The 27,633-nt window shown below is 39.4% G+C and overlaps 1 protein-coding gene across 1 annotated transcript; it reads right to left on the bottom strand.

Annotated features, from left to right (window-relative positions):
- Positions 1-17,571: 17,571 nt before the first annotated feature.
- On the bottom strand, positions 17,572-24,981 carry ZFP42 (ZFP42 zinc finger protein). Its single transcript, XM_084880190.1, has 2 exons — positions 24,885-24,981; positions 17,572-18,869 (listed from the first exon to the last, which is right to left on the bottom strand). The coding sequence occupies exon 2, from the start codon at positions 18,774-18,776 to the stop codon at positions 17,877-17,879; it is 900 nt and encodes a 299-aa protein (XP_084736316.1). The 5' UTR covers positions 18,777-18,869; positions 24,885-24,981; the 3' UTR covers positions 17,572-17,876.
- Between the last annotated feature and the right edge of the window lie 2,652 nt (positions 24,982-27,633).

The raw sequence follows: 27,633 nt of genomic DNA, 5'->3' as shown, positions 1-27,633 counted from the left end.
GGGTGACATAAAAGCTGCCAGTTCTCTAAATCTGGACTCAGAAGTCCTAAATGTCTCTTCTATGGAATTCAGCTAGAAACAAATCTCAGTACAGCCACATTCAGGAGGAAAGGAAACAAGTTTTACTCTTTTTTTTAAATATGTTTTTATTGATTTCAGAGATGAAGGAAGAAGGGGGAAGAGAGAGAGAGAGAGAGAGAGAGAGAGAGAGAGAGAGAGAGAAACCTCAGTGATGATAGAGAATCATCGATCAGCTGCCGCCTGCATGTCCCACACTGGAGATCGAGCAACCCAGGCATATGCCCTGACCGATAATCAAACTGACCTCCTAGTTCATAGATAGTTACTTATCTATGAGTATAACTTAGAAATATTAGCATACGAACTAAATGTCAAAAAACTTTAAATGTGAATGGAAGTTAACATAATCCCTTGTATATCTGTATTCAGAATGATCACTCATAATCATGGATTCAATGCAATTTATTATAAATTATTTTTTCATCATAAAAATGTCAGATAGGGTCTTTTAGCTTGAGCCTCTCTTAGGATTTAAACTAATTTGGTTCTTTCAGGCACCAGGAGGCCATTTGTATAATGGACTTTTGAATAAAAGAGAAAAAGCAGTGATCTCTGCCTCAGATATTGTCTCATTGTCCTGGAACAATAGACTTGTGTTGAAGAATTCATTCAATTTTCATTTATTCATCCCATTTTCCTTCAGAACCAACCTATTAGAATTATCTGTATAATGCATGCCTGTCATTGCTCCCATCGTGGTCGCTGCTACAACCGATGAACAATGTCCTGTTAAATCTTAATCATCCTATCACAGGACCTATTGAAACCTGTAATTTCTGCAAATGTTCTGTTCTCTCAACTCGGAATCTTTGTATACAGTCTGGTTGAGAGCGCCTTTTGAAGATCTTTGAGTTCCAAGCAATGAGAGTACTGTAATTTTCTGTCATTTATATTTTTGTCAATAAATATTACAGAATTCACATAAATGCCAAAGATGTGAGTGGCATTTTCTTTTTCATTCTATAAGTCCTAATTTCTTTGGCATTTTAATATTTTTTTTTATTATTATAGAAAGCTTAAAACATACACAAAAGTAGAAAAAAGAGTTTAACGTTTTTATATACCTATTACCCAGCATCAACAAGTATCAACACATGACAAATAAAATTTTATCTCTACCCTTCACTATGTTGTTTCCCAGACACCTGTTGGATATTTTTTTTTAATATATTTTATTGATTTTGTACAGATAGGAAGGGAGAGAGATAGAGAGTTAGAAACTTCGATGAGAGAGTCATCAATCAGCTGCCTCTTGCACACCCCCTACTGGGGATATGCCTGCAACCAAGGTACATGCCCTTGACAGGAATCGAACCTGGGACCCTTCAGTCCCCAAGCCAACGCTCTATCCATTGAGCCAAACCGGTTTCGGCCCTGTTGGATATTTTAAACAACAAATTCCAGATATCATAATTTTAATCTTTAAAAACATCAGTGTGTATTAGTAAGAACTAAGGACTTTTATACATCACAACTATAATATTATTTTTGTACTTTTGGAACAATTAATAATAATTTGTCAATAACATGTACTATCTGGTTAGTATTCAGTTTCAGAAACATATTTTTGGAGTCAGTGTGTTCCATTCTTTCCCCCTTTCTTCACCATCCCCTTTATGGATAACTTACCTGATAGTCCCTTATAGTGTTCTTTAGTGTGTCCCTCTGGACCCAATGTTTTTGTTTGTTTGATTGTTTGTCTTTTTGAGAGAGAAGGATTTGAGGGCAATAACTAGACTGAGCCTGACCAGTGTGGCTCAATGATTGAGTGTAGCTCTATGAACCAAGAGGTAACGGTTTGATTCCCAATCAGGGACATGCGCAGGTTGTGGGCTTGATCCCCAATGTGGGGAGGGAGGGCGGGGGGGCGGTGTGCAGGAGGCAACCTGTACAGATTCTACCATCTGCATGTTCTCATCATCTCCATATAGCCATCTGCTCTACCCAACTTTCAAGTACAGTCCCAGACAATTCTAAAGATTTGTGACAAATCATCAAGCCTTGTCATGGCACTTCTGTAATAAATAATTGGCTAGGCTTTTTAGAGTTTCATTAACTTCTTTATACTACATTTGAATCTGAATGAAATTTTATTTCTGATAGAATTAACCAAAGTAAGAATTCTTATTTTTAAACTATATTAGATACATTTAAAGTGTAGATTTTGACCTTGGAGATTCTGGAATGATTATTGTTTTTTTCTCTTTTTAAAATAAAAATATCAAAGCCGAAACCAGTTTGGCTCAGTGGATAGAGCGTCAGCCTGCAGACTGAAGGGTCCGGATTCTATTCGGGTCAGGGGCAGGTACCTTGGTTGCAGGCACATCCCCAGTGGGGAGCGTGCAAGAGGCAGCTAATGGATGTAATGTTTCTCTCATCGATGTTTCTAGCGCTCTATGTCCCTTCCTCTCTGTGAAAAATCAATAAAATATATAAAATAAAATAAAATAAAATAAAATAAAATAAAATAAAATAAAATAAAAATGTCACTAAATCGCTGGATTCTCATATCTGCTCATTCAATCTGTTTAGATATGTTTATTTGAATGACATAAATGAAGAAAATTCAGTCTCATATAGATGTGTGTTAAAAAATGAAGAAGTTTAATGGCTATTTTATTTATTTATTTGTTTGTTTTAAAATATATTTCATTGATTTTTTACAGAGAGGAAGAGAGAGAAATAGAGAGTTAGAATCATCGATGAGAGAGAATCATCAATCAGTTGCCTCTTGTACACCCCCTACTGGGGATGTGCCCGCAACCAAGGTACATGCCCTTGATGGGAATCAAACCTGGGACCTTTCAGTCCACAGGCTGATGCTCTATCCACTGAGCCAAACTTGTTTCGGCTTAATGGCTATTTTAAATAATTGAAGTTATTCTTTGAATCTATACCAAAGGTCTATAGCACATGTGTCAAACACAAGGCCCGCGGGCCAAATCCAGCCCGCCAGGCCTTGCAATGTGGCCCGTACCGCGCTGTCATCACTGCACTCCGCTGTCAGTTTATGACATTGTCAGTTTATGACTGTTCAGTAAACCATTCGGCCGGCAATTTAGGCTGGATTTTAGATTTTGGCCCCTTCTCTGATTGAGTTCGACACCCCTAGTCTATAGGTTTAGTTTTTTAAAAAACATTTTTTGAATTACAGTTCACATGCAATTATAGATGTTAATTTTTGGAATCCAAAACTGTGGTAATAAACTTCATCTATCTTACACTGCACATAGATCTTTTCCTCATGAATAATTTTGTAATATGAAGAACTGGTCATTTGAAAAATATTGGTTTACTGAGTTATGCAGATCTTCCAAATGTTGACACATTTCATTAGATAATATAAAAAATCACCTTTTTCAATATCACCAGTAATCTCATCAATAAATCTTGAAGTATAGGCAAAATGTCAAGTTCATAGTGATAGATAAAAGTCTTCCAAAATTCTAATTTTCTTGTGAAACCCCAAATTTTATCATTGACAAAAACTATTCAGCTGTTTTCCCTGCTGTGACAGGCTTACTTCAATCATATTTGAGGGTAAGTCCATCATATAGGCAAGCCTGAGTAACCATAGCTTGTCTCTCAGTTGTTTTTCAAGTAAAATTTATGTTCCATAAGAAAACCAGCTAATTCAGCTTTCAAGTTAACTAATTTCATAGGTGTGTTGTTGTTTTTTGTGGTTTTTTCCCCCCTTTATACAACCATTGTACTTAGGTATGAAATGGCAGTACTTCATACATACTTCCATTTCATAAGATAGAATATTAAAATGTACACTACTGCCCTGCCTGGTTTGGCTTAGTGGATGGAGCGTTGGTCTGCAGACTGGGGGGAGGGGAAGGGGGATCCCCAGGTTCGGTTCTAGTCAGGAACACATGCCCTGATTGCAGGCTCGATCCCCATTGGGAGGGCTTGCAGGAGGCAGTGATTCTCTCTCATCATTGATGTTTTTGTCTCTCTCTATCTTTTCCTTCTTTTCTGAAATCAATAAAAATATATATAAAAAACAAATAAAATAAAATATACACTACTGAGATTTAATAAAATTGATTATTCCATTTTATTTATTTATTTATTTATTTATAATATATTTTTATTGATTTTATATACATATTTATTTATTTTTAAAATATATTTTATTGACTCTTTTACAGAGAGGAAGAGAGAACCAGAAATATCAATGAGAGTCATCGATCAGCTGCCTCCTACACGCCCCCCCACCGGGAATGTGCCCGCAACCAAGGTATATGCCCTTGACCGGAATTGAACCCGGGACCCCTCAGTCCGCAGGCCGACACTCCATCCATTGAGCCAAACCAGTTTCGGCTATTTTTTAAATCTCTGTTAAAAAAAAAAAAAAAAAAAAAAATCTCTGGAGGAATTTTCTCACTCTCTTGAGAAAACTGAAAGTATCTTTTAAGGTTCATCATACACCTATCCAAAGAATGAGCAATCCACTTCCAATTATATACAGAAGAAATGAGCACATTTTTCTCCAAAAGCCATAACAAGAATACTTATAGCAGCACTATTCATAATAGCCTCAGATCAGAAACTTCCCAGATGCCATCAACAGTAAAAATGGCGTCAGAGATCAGCAGAACGATTACCTGGGTGAGGTACGTGGGATACAATGTCTTTATGATTTAACTTGAGGCTCATTGCACTAAATTTGTGCACAGGTAGGATCCCTGGGCCTGGCTGGCAATCAGGGCCGATCAGGGCTTTCTGGCTGCCAGCTGGGGCCTGCCTTCGTTTCGAAACACCCCCTGGTAGTCAGTGTACATCATAGCAAGCAGTTGAACTCTTGGTTGGTCAAATTCCGAAGGGGAAAATTTGCACATTAGCCTTTTATAATATATGATACTTAGCTACTACTTCAATAAAGGCTTTCCATTACAAACGACAAGTGTTGGCGAGGTTGCGGAGAAAAAGGAACCCTTGTGCACTGCTGGTGGAAATGCAGACTGGTGCAACCACTGTGGATTACAATATGGAGTTTCCTCAAAAAACTGAAAATGGAACTCCCATTTCTAAGAAACCAGAAACACCAATCAGAAAGGATATATGCACCCCTATGTTCATAGCAGCACAATTTACAATAGCTAGGATTTGGAAACAGCCTAGGTGCCCATCAGCAGATGATTGGATAAAAAAACTATGGTACATCTACACAGTGGAATACTATGCTGCCATAAAAAAGGAAGAATTCTTATCATTTGCAGCAACCTGGATGGAATTGGAGGACATCATGCTGAGTGAAATAAGCCAGTCAATAAAAGAGAAACACCACATAACTTCACTCATTTATGGATAATAAGGAACATTATAAACTGATGAACCAAAAGATAGATATAGAGACAGTAAAGCAACAAGCAGACTGTCCAATTACAGTGGGGAGGGGAGGGAGATATGTGGGAGATAAGAGATCAATCGAAGGACTTATATGCATGCATATAATCATAACCAATGGACACAAAACTCTGGGGAGGGAGAGCATGTATGGGAGTGGGGGGGGGGAAATGGTAAGATATGCACACATTTAATAATTTAATAAAAATTAAAAAATAAATAAAGGCTTTGCATTAAACAATTTGATGAATGAATGGTTTTTACTCTAAGAATACCTGTTACTTCTTGTCAATATATGTTCTAGAACTGACATTTCCAAAGTTTCTTTTTTTAACATATGGTCTTACTATGTGCTAGACAATGTGTAGGCACAGGGAATACAGAGGTGAGTATATTTAGCTTTTCTCTCTTCCTAAAGTTTGCAGTGTAGTTTATTTGTTTTTGAACAAAGAACATTACTGTCACCATTTCCATATGAGGCTGGACCAGAATTCATTGAAATGCTCTCTGACCCAGAATATATTATTTTAATTTCTTTAAACTAGTTCCTGTGGCGAGGTAAAACTTTATGTATAAGAATGTCCTCCTCATCTCTAGAGGCTAAGGATATCCAATTTTCCGGTTTCTAACAAGACATTGAAATTTGACCATATTTAAGCTCCTTGAAAGGATAACATTTTATTGAGACCACATTTCATCAGGGCTTTTCCCCTAATGAATGATTTACAAAAATGTGTGTTCTATATTTTCTTCCTTTGGATTTATATGCAATACTATCAGTCCTCCATATATCTTTTGGAAGGTCATTATCTCTCCTTGTCTTTAAATGTGAGAAGCATATGTCCAATTAAATCTAGTGCCTCCTCAAAAAAAAAAAAAAAAAAAAATCGAATGCTTCCTCTTCATTGTTCTACAGGGGTAATTGAGCTTTCCAAGTGCTGACATCAGGAAGGTCTGGAATCCCCCTTTTTTCCAAGGGGAAAAGGAAATGAAGAGCAGAATTGATGTTTCCTTGGAGTTTTCTTGTTAATCATCTTGAAAGATAGTCAATAATAATGAAATACAAGTGTTAAAATTTAAGATGTTGATTCTGAAAATTTGTGTTGTTTATTCTCTGGTGGTAATGATCTCATCATTAATGTGGGCTTCTCGAAAGTAATAATGTGCTCTAATGCAACCATTTAGGACAATATGGTCACCAATCTACTTTCATTACTCACATGGGAGCCTTATAAATCAACTTCTATGATCTTTGCAAATGAAGCTTGCTGGATGCCAGCTGTGGTAATATCTGTTCATTATCATCCTTTTAGACCCTATTCTTTCTTTAAGAAGATATGCACTTTATGACTTTTCAAAAAATAGTTTAAGTTGCTCTGCTCATCCTCCTATGGGTCTCCTACAAGATTCTTGACTCTCTAAGTTGATTTATAATGTAACCTTGAAATTAGGAGAAGCATTAGTCAACTGCTGTGTTAATAAATGGCTTGTCAGCTATTTTACAATCAAGGGTATTTTTTTTTAACTATAGAATTTTCTAGTTAGCGGGCCTTTGAATTCTTAATTATTTAAAAAATCTGGCTGAGCACTCTTGATTATGTCTATCATCTGTGCAAACAGATACTGGATTGGTAGGGAGAAAATAGCTTTGATCTGTTTTGATTGTAGATATTTTGATTTTGTCATGAACTTGCTAGTCAATTCGGGGAACTGGAAATGTAATAAAACCATTTTACATTTAACCTGTCAAGTACTTTTTATTGGTTTCTTATTTTGCAACCGAGTTAAATTATCTTAAGAAATCAATAAAATTTTGGAATATGAATCTGCATTACTCTTATCTTCTACAGTCAAATTTGATTAAGTTCACTTTTCAGTGAGTTTTTTTCCAACATGCACAATTGTCATTTCAAAATAATTCTCATCTGTGAGACTTATCATTTAGTTTCTCCTTGATCCTCGATTCCCAGTTTCCACCTCCTTAATGACATCACAGTCTAACTACTCTACTAAGTAGAAAATTTCAGGTCCATTCGAGATGTTTCCTCTTCCTACACGTCACCAGGGCCTGACATTTTACCTACTTTCTCTCTTCTTTATTCCTGCATTTGCTGCCTTCTTAAGGTTTTCAATATTTCCTGCTTCTTTCTCCAGTCTTTCCCCCTGCTTCCCACAAACTCACATCCATAGGTTACACCAGTGGTTGGCAAACTCATTAGTTAACAGAGCCAAATAGCAACAGTACAACGATTAAAATTTCTTTGGAAAGCTGATTTTTTTAAACTTAAACTTCTTCTAACACCACTTCTTCAAAATAGACTCGCCCAGGCCGTGGTATTTTGTGGAAGAGCCACACTCAAGGGGCCAAAGAGCCGCAAGTGGCTTTGGAGCTGCAGTTTGCTGACCATGGGGTTACAGCATCATGTTTGATATAACATGCAAATCTGAATTTATTGCTCTTCTGATTAAATGCATTGATTTTTCAAAAAAATGTATTCACCAGCTGAAACCAGTTTGGCTCAGCGGAGAGAGCATTTGCCTACGGACTGAAAGGTCCCGGGTTCGATTCCCATCAAGGGCATGTACCTGGGTTGCGGGCACATCTCCAGTGGGAGGTGTGCAGGAGGCAGCTGATCGATGATTCTCTCTCATCGATGTTTCTAACTCTCTATCCCTCTCTGTAAAATATCAATAAAATATATTTTTAAAAATGTATTCACCAAAATTATTCCTTTTAGCTGGGGAAATTTTTAGTGTGTTTATCTTTTATTTTCACTTTATAATCTGCCACATTTCTCAAAAATGAACTGTTCTTGCAACAAAAACAATAAGCAACTATAAAACAAACTAACTATACCATTGATGCCTTTAGGTTCCATATATAGAAATTAAAGCTCTTAATAAACACAGCATCAATGTCCCTTAATACCAGGCCCTCACCACCTCTCAACAATTTAATCAACATCTTAAATTTTACATTTTAAATTCTCCTCTTGCAGTTCTTGCCTAACAGTCATTTGCTGCCTGTCCAGCCTGTCCAGTGCTGATCCTCCCTCTGCTCATTTTTTTTTTTTAATGGATTATTCATCTTTTGATTTTTTTGTGTCAGTGATATTGTTTGGTGCATCGGTCACTTTTTTATTTTTACTACTGCTATGTCTAATCAAGCATTTATTCAAACACCCAATAATTGTTTATTATGTTCTATGCCTGTACTGGAAATGTAAACTCCAATAAGACTTTATTTTTTTATGTACTTGTTTGTTTAAATTCTTTTGTTGAATTTTTTGGAACTGCATTGGTTAATAAAATTATATATTTCAAGTGTACAATTCTATAACACAACATCCAAATATTATATTATGTGTTCAACACCCAAAGTCGAGTTTTCTTCAGTCACCATTTATCCCTTTAGCCTCTTCTACACCCCTCCCCCCTTACCCTCTGGTAATCACCATACTGTGTGTCTATGGGTGCTTTTGTTTTTTGCTTAATCCCTTCACCTTTTTCACAGCCAAACTCCCCTTCCCTCTAACAGCTGTCAGTCTGTTTTCAGTACCTATGAGTTTCTTTTTTTGTTGTTGTTGTTGTTTTTGTTTTTTAAATATATTTTATTGATTCTACACAGAAAGGAATTGAGAGGGACAGAGGGTTAGAAATGTCGATGAGAGAGAAACATCGACCAGCTGCCTCTTGCACACCCCCCACTGGGGATGTGCCCGCAACCAAGGTACATGCCCTTGACCGGAATCGAACCCAGGACCTTTCAGTCTGCAGGCCTACGCTCTCTCCACTGAGCCAAACCGGTCCCGGCGAGTTTCTATTTTGTTAGCTTATGTTGTTCATTAGATTCCACAAATAAGTGAAAGCATGTGATACTTGTCTTTCTCTGACTGGCTTATTTTGCTTAGCATAATGCTCTCCAGAGAGGAAGAGAGGGATAGAGTAGAAACATCGATGATGAGAATCATGGATCAGCTGCCTCTTACACACCCCGTACTGGGGATGTGCCTGCAACCAAGGTACATGCCCTTGACCGGAATCGAACTTGGGACCCTTCAGTCCACAGGCTCTATCCACTGAGCCAAACCGGTTTCGGCGAGATCCTTTTTTTAAAAAGCTGCATGGGCCGGGACCGGTTTGGCTCAGTGGATAGAGCGTCGGCCTATGGACTGAAGGGTCCTGTGTTCGATTCCGGGCAAGGGCATGTAACTGGTTGTGGGCATATCCCCACTGAGGGGTGTGCAAGAGGCAGCTGATCGATGATTCTCTCTCATCGATGTTTCTAACTCTCTGTCCCTCTCTCTTCCTCTCTGTGAATAAATCAATAAAATATATTAATAAAATTAAAAAAATAAAAATACTTTAAAAAAAAAAAAAAAAAAAAAAGCTGCATGGTATTCCACTGTATAAATGCACCATGGCTTTTTTTTTACCCATTCATCTACTGCTGGGCACTGGGCTGCTTCCAAACCCTGGCTATTGTAAACAATGCTGCAGTGATTGCGTATATCCTTTTGAATCAGCGTTTTGGGTTTCTTTAGATATATTCCAAAGGCTGCGTATATCCTTTCGAATCAGCGTTTTGGGTTTCTTTAGATATATTCCTAGAAGTGGAAAGACTTTATCAAGGCAGATCATCTCAAGAGCTGCTGTTTTCCTACTCCCCAATCCATTTCTTATTCTGATTCCCAAATGATTTTTCTTAAAAAGTGAATCTAGTAATCATGTCACTCCCTTAATCCCCTCAATGCCTCCGTGATTGGCTACAAAGGTAACTCCCTAACACTTTAGAAGGGTTTACAATGCCTTCAAAATCTGTCCCTCGCCATTCTCTATAAGGTTCTCTCTCTGGTGTCCATCCATACCCACATGTGGGTTGAGGCTAAAAGCTCAGGAAATAAGTGGGTTCGCAGCCAGGAAGCTAAACCAGGTCTTCGGTGAGAAGGAAAGAAGTCCCTGGAGCTTTTTCTCTTAACTCTGCATCCTGAAAGTGATCTCTGAAACCTGCGACCCGAGAAAACAAGCTGTAGTGTGTTATCCTCTTGCCTTTAATGGGATCTTAAAATGTCCCAGCCTCGTCTCACTTTTACTGCTGAGCAATAAAGGAAGAGCTATGGGCTCGTGTGCGGGTCAATGTTAACGCGGAGCGTGACCCTCGAAGGACAGTGGTGGCAGCAGCGGTAATTAATGGCATCCTCCCAGAGAGGTGACCCGCTCAGGGTGACAGAACCAGTTTGGTCAAGAGATATTGTGGCTCCCAGGTGGAGATTCTTCCCGCACCAGTCTGTACAGAGACTGCGTTTTAGTTTCAGTAAAGGCAGCTGCAGTCTCCTTAGCCCACAGCTAGACCAGTCTCATCGGGTCTAGAAAGACAAACTCACTGCCTCATTGTGATGACTCTTTTATTTTTGTTTAAATATGTTTCTATTGATTTCAGAGAGGAAGGGAGAGGGATAGAGAGATAGAAACATTAATGATGAGAGAGAATCATTGATCCACTGCCTCCTGCACATCCCCTACTCGGGATTGAGCCTGCAACACGGACATGTGCTCTTGACTGGAATCAAAGCCTGGACCCTTCAGTCCACAGGCTGATGCTCTATCCACTGAGCCAAACCAGCTAGAGCTCACTATGATGTCTCCTAATACAAATAGGTCTAGTGTATACATTTCAAAATGTACTCAACAATTATTTTTGAACTTAGGCATAAACTCATACAAATATAAAAGCAAAGACTAAATTTCAAATAAGAAATATGAAGTGAAGTTTATGTTTTCCATTGCTGCATAACAAACTGATCCTAAATTTAAGTGGCTTGAAACAAGTTTACTTTTTCAGCTTTGAGGTATAATTGACAGATAAAATTTAAGACATTTAAATGTACATAATTCGATATACATGTACATTTTAAGATTTCTCCTAATTGACATATTAACCCCCATATACACATATGTGGTGAAAACATTTACATTCTACTCTTAGAAAATTTCAAATTTTCAATCAACTTTAGTCCCCATGTAACAACAACAACATAAAACAATAACAAAAAATTATTTTGTTCATCATTTTGTGGTTCAGAAATTTGGAAGGGGATCATCCAGGCCCCAGAATTCATTTGGCGTCATCAGGGGTGACTGGGCAGGATTATTCCACAATGGCTCCTTCGTGCATATCTGGGACCTCATTACTCCTTGTCCTTGACCTCTTTGCCTCTTATCCTACAGGGTCTCTGCTTGTGCCTTGGATTTTGTTTAGGATGGTGGTCTTTGGATAGTCATACTTCTTAAACATCAAGCTGCCAGGCATCTTAAAAGCTAGGCCTGGAATTGGCATAGCTATTATAGGATTGTTTATACCAGTCTATTGATTAAAGGATCCACAGACCAAAATAGTTAAAGGAAAGTGAACTAGACTCCAAATCTGTGGGAAGAGTAGTTAAGAATTTGCAGCCATATTTTTTTTTTCTTTAGAGAAGAAGGGCGAGGGAGAGAAACATCAATAATAAGAACCACTGATCAGCTGCCTCCCACACACCCTCTCCTGGGGATTGAGCCCGCAACCTCGACATGTGTCCTTGACTGGCATCAAACCCAGGACCCTTCAGTCTGCAGGCCAATGCTCTACCCATTGAGCCAGACCAGCTAAGGCTGCAGCCATCATTAATCTGCTACAAGTGTAACATCTATTAGGCAAACGTACCTGGTAAAAACCAAGATTTCACCTATTCACCCCCACACAAATATTAGTACTATTACTCATATTGTGTATAACTTTAACAATGTTTTGTATATTTAATGATTGATAATCAAAGTTCTCTAGTTTTATTACTTCTTTGATTTGTACATGTGCATTTTATCACCAACATTTTGAGTTACAGGAAGCATGTACTATGCTTTTTATGACGTACATCGGAGATCTTACGAGTATTAAAAACTTTATTAATGCCCAGGGTATCATTCCAGCATACCTAATACCTTTGATTTACTAAAGTCACAAAAGTTATGTTGGCCTGGTATATGGATATAACTTTAGCCACATGGTGAAGCATGGCTTTGTACAGGTGTTTTCATATGTCTGGTCCACTGACATCTAAGAAATTCAACCCTGAGGTCAGAGAGAAGAAGCAGAAGACCTAATAAAAACCACATGTTAATCGTTAATGTTCATTTACCAAATCCTACTTAAACTCTTGTACTCTCAAAGCTAATTTCAGCCAATTGCCTTTTAATTATAGTCTCTTGTTCAGAGTTGCAAATATAATGGTTTTTTAATGTAACTTGCACTGTTCTGTGTCCAATGTAGAATGTAATCATGCAATTTATTCAGTCAGAGCTAGTGCATTAGGTAATTAAAACATAAGCACATACAAATTTCTACGCATGCATATTCAGTAGGAAAATAATATATGATAAACATGCTTTGGATAGAATTCTTTAGGAATAGAAATCCTATGTCTACCAATATGCTATATACCATTGTAAATTATACAGCAAAATGCAAAAATCAAGTATGACTGCTTGGGAGACCTGTGCACATATCACCCAGAATAAAATAAACTAGGGTAAAGTAAGAATGGAAGTGGTTTGACACATTTTTTTTTTTTTTTTTTTACTATCTCATCAGTCTTGGTTCATATTCTTAATAAAGGTTAGTTCTCCATTATCCAAAATATTAGGATGTGAGCAGACCTTCAGTCTTGTGTATCACAGGAAGGTAGAAATGACCAAAGGGTAATGAGATGTAAGATAATTTTCACTAATAAAAACAAACATTGTAACTATTTTTTAAAATTTTTTGAGGTGATTACTTTTGAGTAAGAATCGACATATTCTTGGGTAATAGTTCTGTGTTTTTTTGTTTAGTGAGCATGTATTACTTTAGTCAATTTATTCATTTTTATTTCTCAGTTACCGGGTTTTATCTAAAAACAAGCAATGCTTCCTTTATTAACTGTTTTTAAATTTTATATAATTTTGATAACTATGTTTCTAAAAAATATATTAAGCTATTTCCCTATTTATATCATAATGTATTAATTGCCATCTATGCCCTATGTGTTAGCAATATTAAGAAAGCAATGAGCATTTATTGTTACCTTTCTCTGTTTTAAATGTCTTTTTTTTTTTTTTTCCAGTTTACTTTTAGTATTAGTTTGTATTGGTTTCAGGTGTATAGCATAGTGATTAGACAATTATATACTTTAAAACCATCTCGCCCCATACATGGTTATCATGATATTATTGACTATATTCTCTATGTTGTACCTTACATCCCCATGACTATTCTGTAACTACCAATCTGTTACCTTCTGACAATAAATGTTTGGGCTATAAAAAAAAGAGGAGGGGAAAGGGAGGGAGGATATGTGCCATGAATTCAAATACCAGCATGAAAACAAAAATACTTGTTTGTTCACTAGGATTTGTAAAATGCCAGTATCTGACACATGTAGAGATCAAGAAGGAATGATTTCCTTTTTTTAGTTTTCTCTGGATATGTGCGCACACATTTTGGGCTCATTTTTCTTACTTTAGTGCTGAGACCGATTTGGCTCAGTGGATAGAGCGTCGGCCTGTGGACTGAAAGGTCCCAGGTTCGATTCCTGTCAAGGGCATGTACCTTGGTTGCGGGCACATCCCCAGCAAGAGGTGTGCAGGAGGCAGCTGGTCGATGTTTCTCTCTCATCGTTGTTTCTTTCTTTTTTTAAATATATCTTATTGATTTTTTTTTTTTTTTTTTTTTTTTACAGAGAGGAAGAGAGAGGGATAGAGAGTTGGAAACATCAAACAGCGATGAGAGAGAATCATCAGCTGCCTCTTGCACACCCGCACTGGGGATGTGCCGGAAACCAAGGTACATGCCCTTGACCGGAATCGAACACGGGACCTTTCAGTCCACAGGCCGATGCTCTATTCATTGAGCCAAACCGGTTTCGGCTCTCACCGATATTTCTAACTTTCTATCCCTCTCCCTTCCTCTCTGTAAAAAAAAAATCAATAAAATCTATTTAAAAAAATGTAGAAAGGAGACATACATTTCTGTTGCAAAACATTAAGACTTCAGTGGACATATTCTAATCTCTTTTCCCTACCCCTCACCCCCATTAAACTTGCATCTGAACAGTTTTAGGGTTCCTCTTTGGAAAAGAAAAACAAACAAAAGACCATCCAGGAGGCTAGCCAAGTAGCAGCCTATTCCTGATTCAGAGTTTGACTAAGCCTTGGAATCCAAACACAAGCTCTTTCTTCAGATTGATGTTCCTTATGCATTTAAGCTTCAGGGTTGTAAATACTTAGCTTTTGTCCCCTCCAGTTCCAGAAAAAGTGCTCTATAGCCTTCACACAGAGGAAGCCAATCTTGATCCTTGAGTCCCAAGTCTTGTTTGCAGCCTAAACTCCGCCATTGATTTTATCTAGTCTCAGCTGCTCTCTATATAATCCTTCTCTTTGCTTGGCCTTCAGAGGTGCTATATTCTAATTCAACTCTGAAGTAGAAATTTATAGAGGACTAAAGCAAATACTGCTGTCAAAGCAAAAACCAGACAAATATGCTATATGCTCCATCATCTCAGTCAAATTCCCATCCTAAGTTTTATACTTGGGAGTTTCATTCAGAGGAAATTCCAAATGTATGAATGGATTATTTATCCAATGTTCCTTTCAGTTTGAGATTCAGGACCACATTCCTATAGAAAGCCATACATGTGTTTATATTGTGGCATTTCTATAATCAAGATTAACCTTAAGTTTTGTTTGCTGTGCTGTTTTCCCCCATCCCCCCAAACACTGTTAAATTCATGGTATATATCACCATTATCTCCAATGATGTCTTAAATCTGAAAATCAAAGACATATGGGTATGCTAACTATATGATTATCTATAATATTGACTCTGGGGAAAAATGCATTCCAAGTTTAATGGCTGCATATTTTCTGCTCATTATAAGGTATTCCAATGAGGGATTCAGTTTGTAATCACAAAAACAAGTTAATCTCTATATTAGAGCTATAGTTTTACTTTTACCAGCTAGTCCTGAATGACCAATTTTCCCCTTTAACGAGATTAGTTAACCACTTTCTCTAAATTTTCATTCCAAAGCATATAAGTACCCCATATTCTGATCCATCAATTAGAAACAACTTCCTCCTCCTGGCCGGGTAGCTCAGTTGGTTAGAGCATCAACCTAATACACCAAGGTTGCAGGTTTGATCCCTGGTCAGGGCAAGAATCAACCAATGTACTCAGAAAGAAGTGGAAAACAAACTGATGTTTCTCTCTCTTCCTTTCTCTCTAAAATCAATCAATCAACAATTAAAAAAAAATTTGTCGAGTATTTAAAAAATAAACACATCTTCATCCTTATCTATGACTTCCTTCAGCTGTGCAACTCTTGACTTCCAGTTGCAGCCAAACTTCCTTTAAGGATATTTACACATTTTCAGTTGAGTAGAGGTATCATCAGTTATACAACCTGCTCCCTTTTAATGGACATTTATGTTATGAATTTGTTACTAATAAAAATATGTTCCAGTTAACATCCTTCAACAAATATCTTCGTACACTGTGCAAATATTTCTATAAAACTGAAATTATTGGGTCTACAAGAAGGCACATTATGGATTGAACTATGTATTACCCAAAATTCATGTTGAAATCATCTCAGTTCCTCTGAATAGGACCTATTTGAAATGGGATCTTTACAGAGGTGATAAAGTTAAATAGAGATTATTAGGGTGGGTTATAATCCAAAGATCAGCCCTTGTAAAATAAATCTCTACACAGATAAGCATAGAAGGAAGATGATGTGAAGATACAAGAACACCATGTAAGCATGAGAATAGTGACCTATAAACCAAGAGAAGCCTGGGACAGGAGGCATCAATCCTCTCAACACCTTGATTTTGGATTCAGACCTCTGGCTTCTAGAATTATGAGACAATAAACTTGTTGTTTGTTCTTTGGCTTATAAACAACAGACATTCATTTCTCATGGTTCTGGAGGCTAGGCAGTCTGGGATCACAATGACAGCATAGTTGCATTTTGGAGAAGGCATCTCCCCGGTTGCAGATTACTTGTCTGGCCATGTCCCCTCTCTTGATGAAAGGACACATTTTTGTTGGTTAAGACACCTACTTGGTGGTAGTGTTATAGCAGCGCAAGAAAACTGATATAGCAAACTTGCAAAATACCCTCCAAAAATGGCTGTGACAATTTATACCTTAACAACCAGGTAGATGGGTTACTCTTTCCCCACATCTTACCAGTACTGAACTATCAACCTGCAATTTTTGCTGCTTTCAAAGACAAATAGCCCGTGCCGGTTTGGCTCAGTGGATTAACCCGAAGGGTCCTGGGTTCAATTCCGGTCAAGGATACATGCCTTGGTTGCAGGCTTCTCATTCAGGAGGCAACCAGTTGATGTGCTTCTCCCACAGTAACGTTTTTCTCGGTCTTTCCCTCTCCCGGTCTTTCCCTCTCTCTTCCACTCTCCTCAAAAATCAATGAAAAAATATCCTCAGGTGAGGATTAACAAAAGAAAAAACAAACAAACAAACAAAAACACCAGAGACAAATAACTTGTTATCTCTCTTTAACACACATTTTGATTTTTCAATCCAGACTTGATTTCTGGGAATGTTATTTCCTTTTATTTGAAAATATCTGAAATGATTCAAATGAACTGACACTACTAAATAACCAGTTAGATCCAGATATAGGATTTCAATAGTTGGATACAGCCATTAAAAAAAGAAAATAATTACAAATGATATTTAACTTAAAAAAAAGTTTTACTCATTCACTTATTGACAATCTGTAAGATTTTAATTCTTTAGGATTATCATAAGTAGCACAAAGAATATTCCTAAAAGGCAAAAGTTAAACAGAAACAACAAATTTAAAAAACAAAGTAAGCTCAGCCGGTATGGCTCGTAGTTGAGCATTGACCCATGAATCAGGTCATAGTTCGATTCCCAGTCAGGGCATATGCCTGGGTTTCAGGCTCGATCCCTAGTATGGGACATGCAGGACACAGCCTATCAATGTCTCTCTCTCATCATTGATGTTTCTATCCCTTCCTCCCTGAAATCAATAAAGATATATTAAAACACACACACACACACACACATCCCAAAGTTAATTTTGTCTTTATAATATGTGAAAATAAGCCCTTTAACCAATGATCTAACTCATAACATTAAGAATTACTCTTTTGGAAGCACAGTCCGTACACAGTGTTCTTAGAATGGCATCATGATTAGTAAGAGCATCTTAGCAACATTTGAAAATATGCCTCATAAGGTCTCCACATTGATTCAACTATTCTTTCCTGAAAATAAATCACGGAGGCATATGTGTCCCCAATCACTCTTTGTTAAAATGCTTCCCCTGTTTGAAGATTTTTTTTCCCCCCCATCTTCTTTATATTGATTATTTTTATCTTGCATGAGTTAAGATGTGAGATTTCAGGTTACTTGCCTGGACAAAGCGCCTGTGACAGCCCTCAAAGGAGCACACAAAAGCCCGCTCTCCGGTGTGGATGCGCACGTGGGTACGCAGGTTGAAGGCCAGGGAGAAGCGCTTCCCGCAGCCTTTGAACGTGCACTGGAAGGGCTTCTCTCCAGTGTGAACCATGAAATGTCTCTTCAGCTTGGAGCTCTCGGGAAATGCCTTCCCACACTCCGCACACACGTGGTTGCGGGGCCCGTGGACCAGCTGGAGATGCTTCTTCAGGGAACTTCTCGTCTTCATCTTTCTTGCACATCCGCTCTCAGGACACACAAATGTACCTGGAGCACCACATTCCCCATTTCTTCTTGGCTCATCTCTAGCGAACTCTGCAGGCCAGGTGGGATCCAGCAGGCTAGGGTTGGGTGTATCTCCAGGGGGAGGCTTCTGGCCTGTCATGTGCTCAGAAGGCTCAGCAAGGGATGTCTCCCCACAGCGCTGTGGAGGGAACTCTTGGTTTGCTCCCTTTTCCCTGTATTGCAAGGAACATTCAAGAAGTGAGTTTGCATCAACAAAAAACTGCTGAGCGAGCTCTTGCTCTGTTCCTCCTCCCAGGCAGTGGAAGGACTCAAGAAACGTGTCCTCTTCCAGCGTGGGCTCGGAAAACTCACCTCGAATGATGCACTCTATGTAACAGTCAGAGAAGGGGTCCTCTTCACCAACCTCGTAGCTGATCTCGTAGCCCCCGTCTTCATCTTCCCCCCACAAGGCCTTCATCGGGAAGAGGGGCTCCTGCCGGGCTGGCTCTGGCTTATTCCCACCGGATGCCCTTCTGCCCAGGCCTTTCCACCCACGTGTCTTTGCCCTTGAGTTCGGTTGCTGTTCCATGTTGTCCAGTGGTTCCTCCTCAAAGATGTGCACCAGGAGATATCAACCACTTCCAGGTAGCCTTGATGGCGGGAAGTCTTCAGCAGGAACCTGCTTTGAAATAGTAACCACGAGGTAAAACATCAGAGCCATTGTCAGAAAATGACCTAAAGGAACAGCCTAGAACTTCCTTTTCAATAATGGGATAATGCCATGGCCTGTTTGGCTCAGTGGATAGAGCATTGGCCTGCACACTGATGGGTCCTGTGTTGGATTCCGGCCAAGGGCACATGCCCGGGTTGCAGCCTCTATCCCCAGTGGGGGGCTCCAGGAGGCAGCTGATCAATGATCTCTCATTCATTGATGTTTCTAACTCTCTCTCTCCCACTCTGAAATCAATAAAAATATATTTAAAAAATGATAATGGAATGACTACATTTAACCCATATTAACAAACTCTACAGAGAATAAGAGAATGAGCCTGATATAAGATATGGGTCTTACCTGGACACCCCCACTTGATCACCTAACCTTTGTTTATTGGGCACTCACTCTATGCTAGCCCAGGTCTAGGCTGCTCATGGGTGGAAACATATCAGTAAGTAACACATGAACATACCCATAGAGTATACTTTCTCATAAGCACACGAAATAAGTATGTATGACATGTGACACAAGGTAAAGTGCTATAGGATAATGCAAGGGGCAGGTAGAGAGTAGGAGTTTGCAATTTTGAACAGGATGTTCAGGGTAGCGTCAGTTGACTAAAAACTTGAAGGAGGTAAGAGAGCAAGACGTGCCTATTTTCTTATGTAATACTGTTATGAAACTCAAATCAAATACTGCCTATAAAGTGTTTAGCACAGTTCATGGCACAGAGCAAACGTGAATGCTTATGTGAGCCAGTGTTATCTGACCGGCTCTGTATTCATTCTTTAAGTATAGGGGGAAGCCTGCTTTGTGTCACGCGCTATTCTAGGCCAAGAGGCAAATTCCTTCTGTCAGGAGCCAGATTTCAGCTTCGTATGATCTCCGTCGCAACTATTCAACTCTGCCATTGTAGTAGGAGCAGCCATCGATAATACACAAAGGATGAGCATGACTGCGTTCCATAAGTTTTCTGTCACTTCTTAAAACATGTAAAAGAGTGAGGGAATGAATGTATTATATCCTTTCTAAGAGCCTTTGCTTGATGTTACAATTGTGTGCCTTATAAAAGATCTCTTCCTTTTATTGTCCTAACATCCTGCTGTCAAAACAAAAAATGAAATGCTTTTTAAAAAGGGGGCATATATGAAAGTACTGGAGTGAAAATTAACAGCCTGAGATTATTCTTTTGAAATGTTATTTTGATTTAATTTTTTTTAAAAAAATTTCAGTAATGCTGACATATAATATTATATTAGTTTCAGGTGTAAAAATAAGTGATTAGACCTTTATATAACTTACAAAGTAGTCACCCCAACCAATAAGTCTCATACCCATCTGATATTGAGGTGGTATTTTAAAATATAGCTATTTAAAATTATTTTCAAGCTGTTAATATATAATGTATTTTATATGTAATATTATATACATAATATGTAATGTTTACATACATGATTTACATATACGTGTAAAATGTATAAAGTTACAAGTGTTAAATCCCCCTTCTTCAACTGTCTATCCTGTATAATAAAGAGGTAGTATGCAAATTGACCCTCACACACTTGCATCACAAGATGGCTGCCCCCACATCATCACAAGATGGCTGCCACAAGATGGCCAGCAGGGGAGCAGGTAGGGGGCTTTCAAGCTGGTAGGCAGAATGGTTAGGGACAATCAGGCAGACAGGCAGGCAAGTGGTTAGGAGCTAGCAGTCCTGGATTTTGACAGGGATGTCTGACTGCTGGTTTAGGCCCCATCCTGTGGGGGGTGGAGCTTAAACCAGCAGTCTGACATTTCCCGAGGGGTCCCAGATTGTAAAGGGTACAGGCTGGGCTGAGGGCCACCGCTTCCCCTTCCAGTGCATGAATTCCATGCATTGGGCCTCTAGTTTAAAATAACTGTCAAATGATTTGATTTCAGTCTTGCTCTTCATAGTATTTCTTGCCATCTCCAGCTCTATTTTGTTTTCAGTAATAATTAACTTTGCCTCCAATGAAGTGCCATGCTCTTCTCTCTCCATAAAAATGCTACCCACCTTTTCCCCTTCTGTATCAGTACTCATGCACATACACACTTATTATCAGTACTCATACACCTACACATTGCTTGAATATCACTTCCTCAGGCAAGTTTCTCTTGATTCTAAAGCTCAATTTGGTCCCCAAGCTAAATATTCTCCTAGATCTTACACAGATCAGCATCCCAGGTACTGATTATTTAAGGTCTGTCTTACCTACCAGAATATGAAAGCTAAGTCCTCTTCTGTTCTATTCACAGGTCCCAGCACTTAGTACAGTTGTCTAATGAAATGAATTTATAAATATGCATCAGTCATCATATTGGTGATATCTGATATAGCAATTCTAGAACATTAATTTATTAGAAAATTATTTGGGACTTTAGACACACAATGTAGAAGTTTCAAAATGATGGCTAAAAATGATGCTAAGGTATTATCTGTCTACAAAGACATCACCTCTGAGAGTAGCGTTGAAAGAGGTATTTTCTTGATGAATTCACCAGGGTCCAAGGATAGCCCTTACCTTTCTAAGCTAGATCCTCATTGATTATTTTTCCGAGTCTTTTGCCATTTCTCACACAATAGCTTGTGAGGATGATGTATAAAATTAAAATGGTAATTTATAATGGGAAAACTCCTGTTTGTATGATAAGTACATTCTCTGATGGGTGTTAATAACTACAAGGAAAGTGTACTAGGTAAACATGGATGTTCAGAAGGGAGTGGGAAGGTGGCATGGTGAGAAGGTAAAGGGATTAACAACAACAACAAAAAAAACAAACTCTCAGACAGACAACAGTATGGTGACTACCTGAAGGAAGGTAGGAAGGAGTGAAGGGGGAATAAATGGTGATGGAAGGAGACTTGACTTGGGTTGATGAACATACAATATGCAGATGAAGTATTTTAGAATTGTACCCCCGAGACCTACTTTTATTAAGACCTAATTTTATTAACCAATGTCACCCTAGTAAATTCCATTAAAAAAAAACACACCTAGATGTTAATGACATACAATGAACCTACTTTTATATTTCTCAAACTGGAACAGAAATACTACAATGGTGCATCATGTACCTAGTCAGTCACTTGAAAATATTTCATTCCAAATGTCATTCTGAGTGCCCACCCCAGACCTGTGAAAAGGACATAAGGTCCCTGGCTTGGGGGGGCTTTATTCCAGGTGGGATGTAAATATAAACAAGAATGTGCTTGTCTGATTTGGATTAAGAGAAACGCAGTGAAATATGAAGCTGAATGGAGACAGTTCATGGGGAGCCATCTTTAGAAAGTCTGGAAAGGCCGCCATGGAGGGGGCATTAGACTGAAAGAGGGTGGAGGGCGGGAGGGGGGGGCAAAGAGTGTCAGGTGGGTGAAGCATGTTCCTTCCATGCTGCAGGCTTGAGGACAAAGGGGTGGGCAGGCTGGAGGACAAAGAAAGCCAGGCTTATTCCAAAACATGGTGGCGAGGACAGAAGTGGCCCAAGATAAGGTTAAGGAGGGTGCGTTTCTTGTGGGCCAGGCCCGGGGAGCCATTTGCATTGCTTTCCCAGGCCAGTGGGAGCCATTACGGGCTTCCATACAAACCCGTGGGAACCATTACCAGCTTCCTTACAAGCAAAAGAGAAAACAAAAATAGCTTGCTCTGGCTTAGGTTAACTGATGGAAAGATCAGGGCTGATGTGTGGAGGATGGGTTGAGGGAGGGGGAAGGGTAAGGAGGGTGCATATCTTGTGGGCCAGGCCAGAGGAGCCATTTTCATTGCTTTCTCAAACCAGTGGGAACCATTACCGGCTTCCATACAAACCAGTGGGAACCATTTTGAGCTTCCTGCCAAACCCGTGGGAACCATTACCAGCTTCCTTACAAGCAAAAGAGAAAACGAAAAGTAGCCTGCTCTGGCTTAGGTTAAAAGAGGAACAGATAAGGGCTGATGTGAGGAGCAGGGGTTGAGGGAGGGAAGAGTGAAAGCCAAAAAATAAAAAAAATCACCTACGCGGGCAGCAGCACCTTACTCTTCCCCCACCCTCATCTTCCCTCTCAGACCTGAATCTCCTAAACTCTAAGGATCCCCAGGAGACTTGAAATGGGGGTCAGGGTCTGGGACTGACCCCCTGAGCCTGTCCCCGAGGCTCCTTTTCTCTGACTTCCCAGGGGGCGCATAGCAGCCCCCCTGGGCTCATTTCTTTCTTCTAACTTTTCTAGAGCAAAGCAGCCCCGCCTCCAGCTTCTTTTCTCCTAAACTCTTCCTGTCTCACAGTTCCCAGCTAGCAGTCCTGTTTTGTTGTTTTGTTTTGCTGTAGTAATTTAGTGGATGATCTTACCATTTTCAAAGATGAACGAAAAAGGGGAGAAAGGGAAGACAGACCTACTCTCTTGATAATAAATAATGTAAACATTTTAATATGAAACAGAGCCGGCCAAATGTAAAGCAATATACTTATATGATTTTGGGGGACCAGAAAATGCAACTTCAAGGAAATTTCAACCCAGCACATGCTTTCTTGAAAGAGTATTTACTTTCCACCTTCATCTGTCTAAAAGTCGGACCTTAGTGGCCCAAGACAGCCGAGATCAGCAGTCTACACATTAGAAATTTGCTGGCCACGATCATTCCCCACCTGCTTCTAGCATGATGTACGCGTCCCATCCATGGTTTTCAAAACCTTATAATAGGGATCCAGGTTAAAAAACACATTCTAACTGGTAAACTCAATACACACATCCTCCTGCATTTCTGAGCAAAGCAAGTTCCATGAAACAAGACTTACCCCTTGGTTTAGTGTCACTCACTCTACTTCCTATTTCCTTTCCTTTCAGAGCCAAGCCGAGGAGGAAGGTCCTTGTGCTTCCAAAGGCATTTAAAATCATCCCTGCTTAACATCCGGCCAGTTAGACCCGCCCTCCTTTTGATGGACATATTCCAATCAGGCTGCTCCTTCATTCAAGTCAGCACAGATTGGATTTCCAAGGAAAGGCTCTACCAATCTCTTAAAGGCAAGTTGCTTTGGGAGTGGTGCCGGGTGTGGCCCTCCTTGGTCTCTGGTTGGGTTTGGCGTCCAGGGCCTTTCCTGCGCAGAGTCACCTTCTCCTAAGGAACGGCATGCAGAGGTGACACCCAGGCAAGTGCTGGGGCTGCGACACGTGGACAAACCTCTTTGGATCCCAATTGCCTAGCTTTAGCTCGTAACAGGCACTCAGTACACGTCCATTGCACGAAGGAAGGAAGGCATCATCCAACTGAAGTAGTTAGCTCTCAGCGGAATGAAAATCACCACCCCTTCTGCTCTCTTACCCTCCCCCACCCTCCAATCCCAGCCCCACCCGATGCCTCGGTTGCCTTTTCTTGTTCAGACATTAACCTGATTGCTCACATCCCTAAAGGAAAACAGCCTACTTTGAAAGGAGTGGTCGGTCAATACTCCTCGTTGGCCATGGTCTAGTGAAATTTCATAGTTGGCAAAAGTACACAGACCATTAAAAAATAAAAAACAAGCTAAAACCGGTTTGGCTCAGTGGATAGAGTGTCAGCCTGCGGACCGAAAGGTCCCGGGTTCGATTCCTGTCAAGGGCACGTACCTTGATTGCAGGCACATCCCCAGGAAGGGTGTGTGCAAAAGGCAGCTGGTCAATGTTTCTCTCTCATCGACGTTTCTAACTCTCTATCCCTCTCAATTCCTCTCTGTGTAAAATCAATAAAATATATTTTTTTAAAAATCAACTTTAAAAAACCTATTATGTTCTGCCTGGACCCTTGCCCGCAATTCCCAGTGCTCTCCACTTTTTGTGTGTGTGTCTGTGTTAGAATAAATGCCAGTTGTGAGATTGGAAATTTAAAAAAAAAAGCTAAAAGACAATTTCCAACGGAGAAAAGATTTAAACTGTTTTTGAAATGTATTATGCCCTGTCCTGTAGGCATACCAGGACATACCGAGTCAGAGCAAGCTCTCTCAGCTCCTTACCTTGAAGCGTACTATTTGCAGGTGATTTTCTGGAGGCAGAAATTATAAGAAGTAACTTCTCTCCTACTCGCTACGATGGCGCAGTGTCTTGGTGTCTAAAAACTACTGCACAGGCAGGTTCAGGGAGCAGTTCGGCACCACCCACCGGTGTGTCTGATAGTGAAGTTAATGCTTTGGGTTTCAGTGAGCCAAAGAATCCTGAGTAGAACATTCTTTTCAAGCCTTTAAATGGCAATGCCATTAGTCATTGGAAGTCTCTTTCCTCAAGGCAGGTCTCTCTCTCCTTTTGTCTGTCTGTCTCTCTCCAATATATATCGTCACCATATTTATATATGATTTATTTGTTACACGTATTTATGTATTTTCTATGTATAGAGAGAAGAGAGAAACATAATAAAGCCAAAGCTCATTCCTTTCATTTAATCCTCTCCTGTACCTCACCAGATCGCACCCGGTTGTTATCACTCATTTATCCTTGGAGATAATATATGCAATCACCTAGATAATGTGTAATCCTGTTCCCCACTGCTGACTCAAACCGGTTTGTGTCAGCGTGACTGGGAACTGGAGACCACATCTTTTAGAAAATGCGAATTTGCCTTTCACATTCCAACTCCCACAGAAATTATTCTGTTCCCACTTAAGTTTAGTTTTCCTTTCCGTGGCCCAAAAGGAAGGAACTCATCTGTGGTCATATGAACCCACCTCAAGAGAAATTGAATTTCTCCCAAACGAGTTAGGGAACCAATTAAACCATGAAATAAAAGCGGGTTGCCTGTTGAAACTGACACAAAGAGTAATTTTGTGGATTGCTGGAATTTTAGTCATAGTAATTCTTTTATCAATAACATCATAGCCAGTTTTTAAGAACGGTATTTTGACCATTTATTTCAGTGTTACAAACCAATATTTGTCTTTAAAAGCTTACAATGTGAAAGCTATAAAAATGCTTTAATTCACTCTATAGACTCTTCCTCCCAGATGGCACCTGTTCTATGCCTGGGGTTCTGTAACCCTGGCTCCTGGAGCTCTAGGCAGAGGTTGCCAGGCTGGGACTAGGATGAGCCCAGAAACTCGCTGGTATCCCACAGCAAACTTTAAGAGGCACCAAAAATACAGATGAACAAATATTTAATCTAATTAAAATTAATAATATTTTATGCCATGTTAAAAATAAAATGAGAGCCAAAATTCACGATAAACAAGTGATCAAAAATGTAAATACAGATAACCAAATCATCATGCTTTCCGAAATGTCCAAATGCAGCTATTAGTAGGACAATGGAGGGTGGGTATTGGGTGTAGAGCACTTGATAGAAGGCTCTCAGGGAATCCAGAAGTTCTGGGAAGGTTTCCCTAGAGCTGTTGTGATCTGAAGACAGGGTCAGCTTGGAGGGCACACCAATGCCCCTGACCTTGGGTGGAGCAGTGACAGAAGGAGGGGTTGCAGGAGGGGCTGTGCAGTGCCAGACCCCAGGGCTTGTAGGTTGTTGTTAAGAGTTAGCCCTTCATTCGAAGAGCAATGGTAAATGGAATATTACAAGAAAGCATGTTTCATTTGTAAATCCGTATTAACCTTAACCTTCTAAACCACTGTTTCATTGATAGAGCTTCAATCCAACTACTATTAATTAACTGCTTTGCATGCATTGACTCATTTTTTTGGTATGTGTTTGTCTTTATTCAATTTGTTTTTCCTTTATTCTCTTTGATGTGTATGCTAATAATTGACCACATAGACAAAAAATAAGCATTGCTTTCTTTTAAAGCATTCCTTTTTTAGTGCATTGACTCATTTTATCTTGCGGTCAAATTTATAAAATGATTATTACTACTACTATTATTTTATTTGTATTTTTCAATGATAACTTGGAGACGCAAAGAAAGCTTACATGCTAGTAAGTAGCTAAACTCAGAACTCAAGTGTGCTTCACATTTTACATTATATTACAGTATTTTGCCAACTCCATATTTTTCATAAAATGTCTCTTGAATTATTATTTTCTGTAATCTATAATGCCTCTTCCACTCTGTGAAAAATCAATAAAATATATTAAAAAAAATATATTGACTGTCAACTATAATTAAAAAAAAATTAGAAAAAAATTAGAAAGACTGATGGCAGAGGTTTCTGGGTTTATCTTCAGTCTTTTCTATGGGAGGAGCCAAGAAACCACCGCCATGCTGGGATTCTAGAAGTGTTTCTTGCTGGCCTGACCCAGGAGCGCTCTGGGCCTGGGATGAGTCTCAGATGTGCCTGGCTGGGTAAGGACTGGGGACAGCCTCAAGGATGGGATGTCTCCTTCCCCAGCCCCTAGGCTTCCGCCAGAAAGGCCAGTCAGAATGTTCAATCAAGAGAGAGAAGCATTTCAAGAATTGTTATAGCCGGGACCGGTTTGGCTCAATGGATAGAGCGTCGGCTTGGGGACTGAAGGGTCCCGGGTTCGATTCCGGTCAAGGGCATGTACCTTGGTTGCGGGCATATCCCCGGTGGGGGGTGTGCAAGAGGCAGCAGATCGATGACTCTCTCTCATCGATGTTTCTAACTCTCTATCTCTCTCCCTTCCTCTCATAACAAAATCAATAAAATATATTAAAAAAAAAAAAAAAAAAAGAATTGTTATAGAAATAACGGAATTCTCAGACCTCAAGAGAAAGTCATTTTATCTCTAGTTCCTGCTGGGACCACACTTTTTTTCTGCAAAAAGCTTTATTGTTTCATTTGCTTCAATGCATGGGAGAGGGCCCA

This window comes from Pipistrellus hanaki (assembly GCF_964339955.1).
Source record: "Pipistrellus hanaki genome assembly, chromosome: 3".
In the NCBI taxonomy this organism is placed as follows: Eukaryota; Metazoa; Chordata; class Mammalia; order Chiroptera; family Vespertilionidae; genus Pipistrellus; species Pipistrellus hanaki.
The sequence above is the reverse complement of the archived record's forward strand: the minus strand, read 5'-3'. Positions and strand labels throughout refer to the sequence as shown.